At 27.2% G+C, this 16,035-nt stretch overlaps 1 protein-coding gene across 7 annotated transcripts; it reads left to right on the top strand.

The window, feature by feature from the left end:
• Positions 1-15,490, top strand: LOC114125894 (sodium-independent sulfate anion transporter-like). 7 transcript variants are annotated; one of them, XM_050201118.1, is made up of 14 exons: positions 2-167; positions 4,815-5,008; positions 11,102-11,220; positions 11,473-11,726; positions 11,803-11,998; positions 12,068-12,288; positions 12,405-12,612; positions 12,746-12,913; positions 13,757-13,918; positions 14,023-14,163; positions 14,515-14,660; positions 14,720-14,884; positions 14,956-15,116; positions 15,184-15,490. In XM_050201118.1, the coding sequence occupies exons 3-14, from the start codon at positions 11,112-11,114 to the stop codon at positions 15,221-15,223; spliced, it is 1,971 nt and encodes a 656-aa protein (XP_050057075.1). In that variant the 5' UTR covers positions 2-167; positions 4,815-5,008; positions 11,102-11,111; the 3' UTR covers positions 15,224-15,490. The 7 variants fall into 7 exon arrangements, with proteins under 7 accessions (XP_050057078.1, XP_027845509.1, XP_050057075.1 ...); XM_050201120.1 differs by having other exon boundaries at positions 4,815-5,012; positions 11,479-11,726; XM_050201116.1 differs by having other exon boundaries at positions 4,815-5,012.
• The last annotated feature ends 545 nt before the right edge of the window (positions 15,491-16,035 follow it).

Genomic DNA, 16,035 nt, shown 5'->3' with positions numbered 1-16,035 from the left:
TTAAAGCAGCAGTCTACTCGCATTGTCACTGGACGACTGGACGTTTAAAACAATTGTATTTTGTTCCTCCGTTTATCTTCGGCACTGTGCAGTGGCCAATATATATCATATTATATTTTATCTATCGCATAGGTACACGTCTTATCGGGAGTGCTCCAACAGAACAGGTACGATTAAAAAACAGTTTTATTACATATTATTATATCAATAACATATAATTCAAATTAATATTAACAATATATTATTGGTTTAAAAAATCAATTAAATATGATTTAATTTTTATTTTACAACCATATCCGCAATAGTGGATAGAAAACTAAACAAGAAAAAAAAATATTATTTTTAATCAATATTTAAAGAAAGCTAAGTATAACTTATAATCAACATTATAATAAATCATATTTTTATATTACTTGAATAATAATAATAATAAAAAAAACAGAGAAATCGCTCTGTTATACGTAGTAGATATCAAATACGTATAGGTACTATTGATTATTGAGTTGGTCACTGTAATGGACTTGTTCAATTTTGAATTCAATGATAAATTAATTTAGTTATACGAACAATCATTCTAAATTCTAAATGTGTAGTCATGGCGATGGTGGCCGCTGATTAAAAAAAAAATATTTTACAGTTTATTTTTCTATTGGTACTTAGTAGCATGGTAGGTTTATAGACAGAGATGAAGTCAACTAGTGGAACTGATGAACAAATTTTGATCATGCTCATGTCACAGATGCTTTCTATGAATAATAGCAGTTTACAGATATACTTATATTCATTATTTTTAAAATATTATATACCAGTTAATTGGTTGTTTCTATTGACACTTAAGATATATTTTTTTATAAGTGACTAAAGAATAATACAATATTAACTCTTCAAGTGAGCAAAAAAAAAAAATTCATAAACTATAACGATAACAAATCATTCTATTGTTACAAGAATAAGCTATAAAATACATCTTATGGAATATTCGATAACGTGGTTATAGATATTTACCTAATTCGTTTGGGGGCTTAAACAATTTTTTTAGGGGAGCTGGTCTCATTTAGTCCTGCGTAACAATTCCCCTACCTAAGTCTATGGGTCGTTGAACTATTTTTTTTCCGAAAACATTACATAATCTAAGTATCATATTATATTATACCTACTATCATATTTTGCTTTATATTTTATATGAATATTATAATTTATAAGTCAATATCAACGTAGGTATTTACTAATTATAATAGTCCGGTGTAAATGATACAGGTTCATGGTATAAATAATTAGCTCTAAAAGATTAGTCTAAATATGTAAGTATTTAGTTAATTTAATTGATTTTTTCATATATGAATAATATAATACTAAAATTGAAGCTATTTGAGTTTATTGAAACTAAAATATTCCAATAACTACCTACGAAAGTTACAAAGTTACTGTACATTTTAATAAATTTATTTTCTATTATATAACATTACTGATATGACGTCGTGTATAAACATATTAAGAATAATAATGTAACGTGTTTTTAGTTGTTTACTGTTCATTGTCTGTAGACTTGATTAATGATATTTTTGTCGGTAAAAAATGTATAATTGTGTAGGTTATCGTTCCAGTGCAAATATCTACTATATTATCTCCTAATTAAGTTTAAACTTGACTTTTTTTTTATTCCGTAGTCGTAAACTCACGAATAATATAAGTATTTGTTCGCGAATGTGTGACATAATAATATAAGTTGTATTATGTGCATCTATGCGTATTATGTAGCTTTGTATTACAATAGTATAATGTATGTAGTATGTACGCATTCCGTAAACATATGCCAACGTACAAAGTATGCGTGTTCGACAATAATTGTAAACAGCTAGAAATATAATATTATTATTATCCCAGTTACTATTGAATAGTTGTATCACTTACTACTTATACGATTTTCTCACACCTTTGAATGGCAACGATAGAAGAACAAAGTTATAATATTAATCCTCAAATCAATAATTTTTAAGACTATTGTAATGTCCTTCGGGTCTTATAGGACTCTGAGTGGTTTAAAATACTGAACTTTAGTCTACGAATAATAAACATTCCAGTAAGCGATGTGTCCGCGGCTGATCATGGTAATTTTTGTATAAATTTTATTAAAACATAATTTTAAACAACTATATGCGCACATAGGAGTCCATGGGGGCAAGATTTGGCGTTTTCCTCCTGAGCAAAAAATATTATAAACTTGTAGTTCAATAAATATTGCATACTAACATTTAATCTTTATTATCTTAAATTTAAAATTTTTTTTATTTTGACCCTCACCTAAAATTGTACCGATGGGCGCTCATGTATGCGCTGTATTGTTAAAATAAACTGTGAAATAACTCATAAGGCAACTAACAAAGTGAGCAGCTTGCTTAATTGTTTTTAAAAATAAAATTGATTATTTGTTTATTATAGCTAGTATAGCAGCTGCAGGCTAGCTAGCAGTTACCAGTTACCAGCTTACAGTTTACTAGGTAATAGGTATACATATTGTGATACAAAACAGCCCATTAAATTTATACCAACACAAAGAAAAAGAAACATTAATATACGAAGTGATAAGATTTCATCTTTTAGAGGCAGCGGGCTACCTATTATTTTAAGAATATTTCGGATTGCATTCGAAATAAAAAAATTGTGTTCAATGATTAAAAATGTGTTTAAAAATATACGCAATGCTAAAAACGTGTTCGTTGGGCTTAAATAAAGACAAACGGGGTAGTGAGTTAATGGACTTTGAGGTGGTGTTCTAGCGCTATATTTATAGTTAATGAAAACGCCAAACGGTGCAGAGGGCTATGATGATTGATAACAATAATGATGAGTATAAAAATTCATTTTTTTAATTATTAAAATGTACAGTTATATAGGATATAGATAGAATTAAATCATTTGAACTCAATATTTTTACATTTTAAAATTATTTAAGTTATATTATGAATATTTAATATAATATACTTAATGTAAAATTAAATTAATTCAGGGCTTTGTTGTTTGAACTTCAGATATTGTACTTATTCTATGAACATTAGATGTGGAATTTAAAACTACTTATTCACCAATAACAATTACTGCTTGTACAATGTATGGTAGGTATACATTCCTTCACGTATATGTTTGTGTATAGGTACCTCGTACAAAATGATTCACAAACAACGAAAGCATCCACGTCCTCGTCCTTGTCAGTTATGTGAGTTGATTTGAAACACGTTATGACTTATGAGATGATCACTGTATGATAAGTAACAATTATAGCAAAATTGATGGTAATTATGGCGAGATTTATTTTTATAGTAACAGGCCATTTAGTTTTGAATTTATTCTAATATTGATTGTTTGAACAATAAGTACCTAATCAATTTCAGTTGTATTTACTTGTGAAAATATTTGATCTTCGAACTTTGCAATAACCCGTACAATTTACATACACTTCCCAAAGTAAATACTATATTTCATTAACTTTTCACAATTGCCATATAGTTGTTATGATATATAGCTATATACCTAACTGTTATTTCCAATAGTATGTTGTTGTTGGCGTGTCGGGTAATGGCCATAAGATTTTATAGCTCGGATAGAGGAAAGAGTAGCTTACGGGTTAAGTTCCCTCAAATATTGATTATAAATCCTAAGAAAAAATTTGCGTAGGATATGAATTACAATTGTGGTGAATCGTACTACAGTATTGTATAACCTACCACGTTCTTGTCACTTATGACATATAACGTAAATAAGAACATATTATTATTTTTTGGTCAGAAAGAGTCGACCGTGGACTATTTTTCAATAACATACAATTAACAAGTATTTCAATTACGACCATAGCCATGGTCATTGTACATATAATATTGTATAAGTATGTATATAAAGGTGGTAACAAGTATATAAGTGACGGTCATGTGATCGTTTATAAATTCGAAGTCGCCTAAACATGAATTATTAATATTTAGGACTTAGGTATTATATAATATATACATATATATAGGTAACCGTTTATGACGTTCAAAAGTTGGATATTGCTGACACGCTTCGAATTCAGATAAATATTTAGTACCTTCCTATTTATATTCATTGAAAACTTTTCTGAGTATCTATACTTTCATGGTTACATATTATTATTATTTTAGGCCCTCGGGGATAATAAAACGAGCTTATACATAAGGCACATACGATTTTGATTGGTGCATGTTTTGCAAACAGCCTTTTCTTTTTTTAATCATAATTTATATATTATATAATTAATTATTACAAATTATATATACACAAAGTGACAATGGCCGTCCACCGTTTGCGCGATATAGTTAACGGACATTCGTTAAATGATAACACTATTAATGCTAATGAGTGTGGAATGTATATATGCGCAGATAACCGTATAGATATTTAAGCGATGCAATCGTCCGAATTATAAATTAATATAAGCATTACCCTTACGCGCGCGTAAACACAACAATCTAATAATAATAATAATATATAATAGTCGCACTGTACGATATTCGGCAGTTACGTGTAACGTCAGAAACTCGGCCGTGTCCGACCATACGTGTACAAAAATATTACAATAAAATATAATATTTATTTAATATTTATATATACATATAAAGTCATTCAAGTCTATTCACTTCTTATAACTTCTATTCTATCTATTCCGAGGTATATGTTTCTGTATAATATACATAATAATACAATACATCGCTATCTATATAGTGCACATGCCATAACCACGGATAATATAATATTAATGCGATTATTATTATCATTATTTATTTTTATTTTATTTTTTTTTTTAGTGACATAAGTTTTATTTTTCTGTGATCATTTTTTATATTTGCAATATCGTCTCGACTAGTATAATATATAATATATTATATTGCAAGCAATCGTTATGATCTGTTCGTAACGATCATTGAAATACAAAAACAATACCTCATTACCAACTCAATATATTATATAATACACAGTTTTTGGACTAGAAGTTTCTCGAGTAAGTAAGTACCACTCAATTTTATGAAATCATACGTCATACGTGATATTAAAGCTGTTGAAAGTGGATCATTTTTTTGTCGTTTTTTTGTGCATTTAGAGACCAATAAGCGGAAGAAAATGTACCCAGTATCAAAAGTCCGATTTTAATTTTAAAAACATATTTGAATTTCTTATTCTCTTTTCTATTTTTGTAAGCAAAAAGATTTTTGAATTTTTTTTTTTTTTTTAGTAACACTAAAGTGTAAAGTGAACTTTGAAGAAAAAAATTATACACAAATATAATTCATTTGTTAATATTAAACAATACAAAAAATCAAAAATTCATTTCGTATAAAACCTAGAAAAGAGAATAAGGAATTTAAATATGTTTTTAAAATTAAAATCGAACTTTTGGTGCTGGGTGAATTTTTCTTTCGCTTTTTGGGATTTTCATGTAAAAAGTTTTTTTATCACAAAATTTAGTGACATGTGACTGCGCGTATGTACATTACTGATTTCCAAAAATCTTAGGCCGTAGTGTATCTTTAGTTACATAAAGCGTTCGGGGAACCCACGCACACTAATCATCAGTCACAACACACACAGTTACACTTAACTCACGAAGGATATCGAATACTGCCTAAATACGACTCCTTAAAAATGGTTTGCTTTCAACAGCCTTAATTATAGATAATAAACGATTTAAGCCGTTCGATTTATATTTATTGGAACATTTTTTAATAAAAAAACCGTATAAAATAAATTGTATTGAAAAAAATGTTTACGAATATGATGGTCAACTTATTAATTATTAATGAATTATTTAATATATAATATACCTATATGTATATACCTATACATAATTAACCACGAACAATTTAATATATTTATGTTGGTATAGCACGTACCTGTCGTACCTATATCTCAAATTAAAGCCTCTTACTAAATGCTTATACATATTATATGATACTATATAAGGCAATTCACCAAGCATGTTCACATCATTTTTTAATTTAATGTATTTATTTAAATCCCGACTTTATGTAATATTAAGTATACTAAGAATCAAATTAATATACCAATTAAATAGTGACTGGTTAATTTAGAAATTTAAAAATTTAATACTGGCTGGTTTATGGATATTTGTTAAAGTTGTAATATTATTACTAAAATAAATGTTAGGTAACCTCGGTTACTATCGTTTTTATTAATTTCATCGTTTACAATGATTTATCTTTGACCTTTGGATTCAAATTTAATATGTCTATTAGTCTTTTGAATGCTTACTTAATGACGAGTTACGCCTGATACTAATACTGTACAGCAGAGCCGTATCTAAATAAAACATTTTTTTTTGCGAATGTGAACCTTTTTTTGTATATTTTTAATCTGATAAGCTGATTTTGAGCATTTTAATACATCTAAGTTGAAATAGTAGTTTTTGAGCTATTTATTTTTGTGTATTAGTAATAAGTTTAGAAAACTATGGGAACTATAATAATTAATAATTTGAAAATTATTATGATCAATTTATCAACATTTTATAATTTGTAAAAATTGTCTTGGTATACATACAAAATTAAATATTAGATCTATTTTTTTTTTAACTATTTTTAAGAATATGAAAAATATTTTAATATCTTTAAAGTATATATATTTTAATAACTCAAAACTACTCATTCAAATTTTGAATTAGAATTATCAACATTTTCAAAATAAAAAACCATTATAGCTTATCATTTTACAATAGAGCGCATGCTGATTTTTATTTGTAAAAATAAGTTTGTATCACCAAGGGACACTTCTTAAATTACATTAAATAGAGAGTCTATATAAGAATATAACTATAAGCTCTCTAGAATTAAACATCCAAATAATTAAAAGTATCACCAACAAGTAAATAGTATATATCAATTTAAAAATTCTAAAAATCGCAATTTGAAAAATTTGAGAACATTTATAGGTAGTGAATCGCCCATTATTATATTATTGTAATGATGATAAATTGATAAAGAATAATTATTGATAAGTTTAGGTAGGTACCTGCCATCAAATAGTAAAACAATTATTATTGTTAACACTAACTATTTAACCAATTTGTTGTATTTATAACTTGCACTGTCCAATACTTTTTAATTGTTTTAGATTTTTAGTTGCTCAACAAAATTTTTTTATTTTTTGTAGATTTGAATACAATGAAAATTGTTTTTTTTTGACAATAGTAATATCTATTGTCTTATATTATTATAAGTTCTCTGCAGGTATACATATATATACTTTTAGATAATACTAAAAATGCTGAGTGATTCACTAAGTATGATCACTTCACTTCTTTTTATCTTTTACCATAAAAGTAAAATAATTTTAATATTTAAAATTTTTTATCATATCTTAGAATACATTTTTAAACAATAAGATTTGTATACCATTTTTGGTCTGTGGTAATACAACATTTATTTTTCAACTAAGAATCAACATTTTAATTGTAAACTATTAAGAAAACTTATTTTTTTGAAGGTTACAATTTACAATCTATCTAAGTCAAAATCAGAACGAGTATTACTGTGTTACAAATAGCTTACTATTAATTGAAAATAATAATTTATATAAATATATTTTGTACAAGTAATAATTTGGTATAGTATAAAATCGATTTCTAAGTAAAAGAAAATTTAATAATTGTACTCAATTGATATTAATACTTTATTTTTATATTGTTATAAACGCAGATATTAAATGTATAATTTATAGACATGGTAAAAAAATATATATTCAGTATTTTAGAAAATAAAAACCATATCTAAAAGGTCTCTCTTCGTTGAAAGAGCTATGTAATCTGTGAACTAAAATTGTTTAAGATAAAAACAAATCAAGGTTGCAGTTAATAATAATATTATCAAATTGTTAAATTCGTAAAACAGATAAAAGTTAAAAATAAAATAATAAACATCCAAATTAATTGATTAATTACATAACGATGTAAAAAAATTAAAAACTGAAAAATAGGGGAGAATTATGTAACTGCTTTGCAGTACTTAAGTAAAATAGATATCATGTGTATATGTCACTGTAATATTATGTATGTGTTCAATTTAATGATAAACCATTGCACATGCATGAAAAAAAAATTCTGAGGGAAGATGGTCTCTCGGCTTACAATATTAAATATAATCGTATTTTGTGATAAATTTATATTGTTATTAATTTACTTTATTTTACGATTAGTAATACTGTAAATTACAAAAATATTTTCTGAAAATATTGTATTTATTATATTATTATTTCATAATTACAATAATATAGATTAATTTTTATTAATTTTTTAGTTAATACCGACCAACGAAGAAGGTAGAATGCTGTGAATAAATTCAAGGTATAGATAGGCAATAGCAAAGCATTAACCTTAAATGTTTTAAAATATAATTAGGTATATTATAGAATAAAATAATTTAATAATATACGTAAAAGACTCCATTAATAATATTTTTGAACTACAACAAAATAACCAAAATGGCTCTTTTGTTCGTTCAAAATATTAATCTCGTTCGAATTTCTAAACGTCAAATGTCTGAAAAAATAAAGTGTTTAAATTTTTTTTAGATTTACTTGTTTCAATGAGAATTACTTATAAGGAATCGTGTATTAAAATTTTAAGTCTTGGCTACCAAAATTTAATGTAATATCATACATTTTAAACTACAAAATTACTTTTAATTTTTCTCAATTTTGACACATGTTGTAAGAATTTCAACTTTTTATAGGTACTTACAAAAAAAATGTCAACTATGAATTTTTTATATTTTTAAATAGCTACATAATACCAATTTTTAAAGAATCTTATATTAAATTCATAAGCTTTTTGAAGTAAAGGAAAGAGGGATCCTTAGTTTTTATTTGATACGCCAAAAATATCATCACAATCACTACGATGGTATACTGCAGTCGGCTATATAATGACACAGTCATACTACAACAATAATCAATCTTCAATCAATTGAAATAATATCTTATATCTATAATGAGTTGTCTCTCATCAATTCGTTTATTTTCTCTTCAATAAAAAAGAAAAAAAATCTCGGCTGCCCATACGGTATAGTTGATTTATTAATTATTTGTTAGATGGACATTATTTGTCACACACACGCTCTATATTTTTTATACAATTATTTATTAATCATTAACGTGCACAGTTGTTGATATAGTAATGTGTGTTGTCTAATTTTAATGGACCTTAGCTATATACAGCTGTAATAATACTCAGACATTGACCAGTGGGCGCCAATAGTAAACTAACAATTATTGATCCCTCTTTCCTCGTGGAATAAAATGTTTGATTGTTCGGAGGGATATTTTGAGCAGGGACTTTAAGGTACTTATAATACATCTATTATATTCGAACTTTAAAATTTTTAAATAATTTATTTCATGTAACGTTTTATAATCTTACACACATTAAAAAGAAATTGATTTTAAATAAATAAAAGTTATATAAATTATTTATATCCATTCAACCAAAGATTATGACACTAAAAGTTAGCCTTAAAATAATAACCATAAAGTTAAGTAACCAAATGAATGGTTATTTTATATACTAGTATGTTGTATTATTTCTCTTAAGTTAAATAAAAATCAATTTAAGGTAGTAAATATTATATTCATAGGGCCCGGTGCCAGATTTTCAAATTTTTCGTAATTCTATAAAATTTGAAAATTAAATTCTTTAATTCAGTTTAACTTTAATTATTATATTTTTCCACTAATTTACTATCTGACACCTATTAAGAGGGGGGGGGGGGTTGATAGGGTGTATTGTATCGAAAAAATGACTTCACGGTAATAATTCTCAGGCCTTGTAGAATTGTCGGATTTTGGTAACTATATTTTTATTTTAAAGAAAAAGACTTTCTACAGGCTGCATAAAATTCCTATTTTTATTTTATTAAAAACAATAGTAAAATATAATTTATATAAAATTGCTTAAAATTTTATTATTTTTGAAGACAGATAATAAAGTTTAACATAAAAATATTGAAAAACGGAGATCGATGCGGCCTGTAGAATATTACCCTCTGTTAGTTAAAAAAGAAATTATCAAATTGGTTGATTCTACAGCACAGCATCCCTATTCCCGTAAAGCGTATTTTTGTGTACAAAATCGCATTGGCACAGGGCGCCTTCAGAATAATATTTAATATGAGATATAAACTGTAGTGTTGGTATTATTCATTTTTAAATACCTATTATAAAGTATAATCTCTACATACTGTAAAATTACTGTGTAATCTTAAAAAAATTTACTATGCCAAAAATAGTAATTAAAAAAACAATATATTATATACATATAATACATATTATATAGGTATATAGTATATATATATATTGCAGATCTTATTCTTGGAGTTAACTCAATACATCGATTCAATCATATACAATTATTGATTGAATTATTTTTTAAATAGTTTAGAAAAGCTTAAATTATTAGATGACATACATCTTAACGTAAAATTTAATAATGGAAAATTAGTAAAAATAAACACTTTTGTGATAAATAAAAGTACGAAATAAATTTAGAAGAATTAAGAACTCGGTTGAACTCTGGCCGAAATTCACTGATTTAAACAGACAAAATGAGGTAATTCTTAATCGATTAAGAATCGGCCACACAAAACTCACTCGCGGACACCTTATTGCAAAGACAGATTATTCACCCCTATGCCCAACATGTAATATAAACCACTCCATCAGACATATTATCGTCTTGTACAAGTTATAATATTATATTATAGAGATAGACAAAAGCTTATCGTTACCAAAACGTCTAAAACGTGTGGTGTTGGGATTAGAAATTTGACAATTTTTTGGTCACGTCAAAATGCTTCTTTGTCAGAATCGCGACAATATGTTTTCGGCGAAATAGTCACAGTAATTGCAAAAATAATAATTTTATTTAATACTATGATATTATTTATGTATTGTTAATTATCATGTAAAATACTGACTACCCTAATTAACTTATTAAAAAAAAAAATAAACTAAATACGAATAGCTAAACACACGGAAGAAGAAAAAATATATTACTATTTATAAATTAAGGTAATGATTTAATTTCCAGATTGATCTAAATGACCATTACTAATGATGATAACGATCGACACCAAAATCAATGTGAAAAAATGGAGGTGAACGAAAATTTAAGATCTCAATATACAATAGGCAGCAACGACTTTATACGTAAGTGAATATGGATCATGTTAAAATGTATATAAAAAAAAAACAATTAATTTATTTTATTCGACAATATAATAATATAAAATCATGTCTTATTATTGATTAAGATTTTTCAATATAAGATTATTAAGAAACAACTTTTGATTAAATGTATACTAATATTATTTGGTAATAATTTTGAATGAAAAACTATTACTAATTAATATGATTGAACAAGTTGAGTTAGAAGAAATTGATGTTAGATAAGTTTCACAGTTGTAGACGAAGTCGGTGAAAGACCCAAGAAAAATGTGAAGGAAAAATTTCACGAACTTTCTACATGTCTAAACAAGAATTCAAAGACAGTATTTACGTACAAAACAATTACTAAAAGACTGCCGATTTTACAATGGTGGCCGACGTATACCACAGAAGACGGTATCGGAGATCTTCTGGCCGGTATTACGGTTGGTCTGACGCTCATACCACAGTCGATGGCCTATTCTGCTCTAGCTGGTCTCCCGCCACAAGTAAATAAATGTTTTTTTTTCATTTTGTCCGATTATTATTACCGTTTTATACTTAACTGCATTTGCTCGTTTTCAGCAAGGTCTTTACGGTTCGTTTGTCGGCAGCTTGATGTACGTCTTCCTCGGGACTTGTAAAGAAGTACCTATGGGACCGACGGCCATCGTATCTCTAATGACATACAACACTCTCCACGGACTCGGACCCGTGTACGGCACATTGCTGTGTTTCTTAACAGGTGTCATTCAATTGATAATGGGTGTAGTGGGACTAGGTAAACGTCGAATGCACATTAGTTTAAACACGATGTTTATGGTTATTTTACTTCTTAATATTGTTGTAGGATTTTTGATCGATTTCATTTCTGGACCAGTAAATTCGGGATTTACATCAGCCGTAGCAATACTCATCGTCGCGTCACAAATCAAAGACTTGATTGGCGTAAAAGCCGCAGGAACAACGCTATTGGATATGATAATATCGATATCCAAAGACATTAGTCATTATCAACTGGGCGACACGTGGCTAGGGATAATTTGCATCGTTGTTATTCTTCTGTTGAGGGTAAGTAGATATAAAAAATGAGTTACATAATTCAATCGGCTATATTCATTTTAAAACGTGTCACCACGTACATCGGTAAACTATATTTTTATGTTCTCTGTTTTAAAAAATGTAAGAGAATGGCTCTGTGTCAAATCGGACCTAAGGACGTGAACGAACAAACTACGTTTCACAGAGTCATGAACCGATCTATGTGGTTGATTGGTACATTCAGAAATTCGATTGTAGTTATCGTTAGCAGTTACGTGGGTTACCTGTACATAACTTCAACGGGACACGACGTAACCTCTAATGATTTACCCCCGATACCGTTTAAAGTGGTCGGTAAGTAGAAACGAAAACTACTGCAGACCATCACAACTACCACTATGGTATTAAAAAACCATTAACTAGTGGTTATTGTGGGTAGCGAGTATCAATGGTACCAGCTGATCCTTAAAACTATAATGTGTTACAGGTAAAATACCATCGGGCTTGCCAGAGTTCGATCTGCCGAAGTTTAGTATTACGAGAGATAACGGAACTACGATAGGATTCTTTGAGATCGTCTCGAGCATAGGCTCCGGAGTTATAGTGTTACCGATAATTGCGCTGATTGAAACCATTTCCATATGTAAAACGTTCGGTCAGTTAAATATAATATAATATAGTAGTTAAAGGTCAGTTTTATACAGAGCCGTGTTAAAAGAGTTGCTGAGGTACTGACAATTTATTATAATATTTAACAATATGTAGACAAGTCACGTAAAAACATTTTTGAGCCCTATATTTTCAAAAAAAATATTTACTATACTCTTAATTTTGTTATAAGTATAATACCTATATTTGTAGTCAATTTAAAGAATATAGCATAATGTAGACATTATCATTTATTATAAATATTATATAGGTACTAATATTTACAATTATAATCAATGATATTATGCATAAACTTAAGTTTTAGGCTCAAGTATATTATTATATTTAATAATCAATATTTTAGTAGTTTAGTACGTAAACAGTTTTTGATTATTGGATTAACGATACACAACATATTGACTATTAGCACTGAATAGGAATAACTATATAAATTATAATATTTCTAAAAATAAGTAAATTAAATGATAAATGTCTAAGTTATAGTTGGTCGTTGGTACAATGATTACAATTAGCGAAAATATAATTATCTATAATTTATTATTTTATTAAATTTACTTGATGGCTATTGCTATGTACTTTTAAAATATACGAATCTATCAATTGTGTTATCTTTAATATGAAACTATTAGAAATGAATATTACTTATTACATTTTTAATATTTAAATTTTTGAATTATGTGTCTAAGTTTATACTTTAAGTACTTACCTATATAACGGTTTATTGAGTTGAGAATCAACAACATTTTTACATGGCTCCTAATTTCGTAGCTTCTAAATTTCTAGTTATTGTTTGTGACAATGACTAATGACTATTTATGTTATTTCTTAGCTGATGGTAAGCCCGTCGATGCCACTCAGGAGTTATTGGCGACCGGTCTGTGCAACATTGGTAATTCGTTTTTCCACGCTTACCCTGGCTCGGGGTCTTTCTCCAGGAGTGCCGTGAATGCAGCTAGCGGAGTTCGAACTCCGATGGAGGGTTTATACGCCGGTTAGAATTTATCACTTAATCTCACATTTCAAATCATACAGTATTATCGTTGTTTTTTAATTTAACATTTTATTCAAGCCACAAAATTCTCAATATTGTTTTAGGAATTTTGGTTATTTTCGCCTTGCTCTTTTGTACGCCCTATTTATACTACATACCAAAAGCGGCTCTCGCAGCAATTATTGTTGCCGCGGTTATATTCATGGTTGAAGTGCGTGTGGTAAGACCCATTTATAGATCAAAAAGTAAGTACATGATTTTTACACTTGGGTATATATTTATGAAAATATGGTCAAATTCATTAAACTTATATTCATTTATCAGTGAGTAATAATGCCATGCATTATCTTACTAATATGTAAAAAGTTAATAATCCTTAAAAATTGTTTTACACAAATGTAGTAAATTTTAATTGATACTAGTTCATCTATTAGCTATTACTTGTTTTATAATCAGATACTTTTATAAATTATAGAATGTCAATAGATTATTATAAGTTAGAATTTAGAAATTAAATTATTAAAACAATAAAATTGTGATAAGAATTTTTATTTATTTATTTTTTTTACGTTTATATATGTTTATTTTTTTTTTAGAAAGTGATCTCATACCAGGTTTGGCGACATTTTTTGCTTGTCTAGTTTTACCTCTAGAAATAGGAGTTTTAATAGGTATTGGATTGAATTTGGTTTCGATTTTATACCACGCGGCAAGACCAAAACTGTTGATTGAAGTGCATAAAGTATGTTAACGTAAAACGTAGTTGTATTTGTTATAAAATAAAAATAATCGTACTTACAGACACGGGATGGTATAAACTATTTGATGGTCACACCAGATAGATGTTTAGTTTTCCCGTCGGTCGATTATGTGAGAAATTTGGTGATGAAACAAAGTTTGAAACGAGAACTTCCCGTTGTCATCGACTGTTCACACATATATGGTGCTGATTTTACCGCAGCAAAGGTCCGAAAAAACAACGACGTAATTTAAAATAATATATAAATAGATAATAATTTTTGTAAATTTTATTTAAGGTCATCGAGATGTTGACACAAGATTTCTCAAAAAGAGGTCAAGCTCTATTTTTCTACAATTTAAAACCTAGCGTGGTTGCCGTGTTCGAAGGAGTCCAGCCCAAAGGATTCATAACGTATTATCATAGACACGACTTAGATCGGTTGTTCCAAAGATGGAAGTCAGTATTCACAATGAATAGTTTTGTTGAAATACCTTTAATATGATTAAAAACTATTGATTTTTAGACAACAACGTCAACAAATCGAAAATGCTTCGACAGAATGATATTCAGAGTTCAAGATTAGCAAAGTGCAAATGTCTGTTAAACGATTAAACTTAAAAATTGATGAAGATCTAATGAGTTATATTTATAATTTTAATATTTGTTCACGATTATATATATTCACCCATGATTTAATTCTATTGACAATACATTGGTATATTTACGTGTACCTATTTATACTAATTTACGATTATGTAGTGAATTTTAATATTTTATTTGTATAATTTGTTTGATTTATTTTTACTAGAAAATATAAATCATTATTTTTACCTATGCATTTTTAATATTTTGAAACTAAATAATAAGATATATAACATTATGGAATTTACTTATTTATATTAAAATTACTACGGTAGAAATCAGCTGCAACTTTGTATTTTTTTTAGTGTTAATTTATTTTAATTATGTCATTAAAGAAATATTTATTTAAAAAAAAAATCAAAAAATAATAGGTACACATAGAAAGAAAAAATAGAGAGAGAGAGAGAGAGAGAGAGAGAGAGAGAGAGAGAGGAGAGAGAGAGAGAAAGAGAGAAAGAGAGAGCTTTTATGTTTTATTATTTTGATTTTTAACGAACTTATCTTTTATAGTTATTAAATAATATTATATTTAGAATATGTATGAGTAATTTACTAATATAAAATAGAAATATTATGTGTATTTTGTGATGCAACATCGCAATGTCAAATAGATGTATTAACATATAATCTTTTAATCAATGTGTTTTTATAAATTTCAATATGTCCTTATAGTACTATAAAATACAATAAATCATTGATATTATTATTAGTTACTGATTAGTTACTTAAATTA

Source organism: Aphis gossypii, chromosome 2, assembly GCF_020184175.1.
Source record: "Aphis gossypii isolate Hap1 chromosome 2, ASM2018417v2, whole genome shotgun sequence".
Lineage (NCBI taxonomy): Eukaryota > Metazoa > Arthropoda > Insecta > Hemiptera > Aphididae > Aphis > Aphis gossypii.
This window is presented reverse-complemented; position numbering and strand designations above follow the sequence as displayed.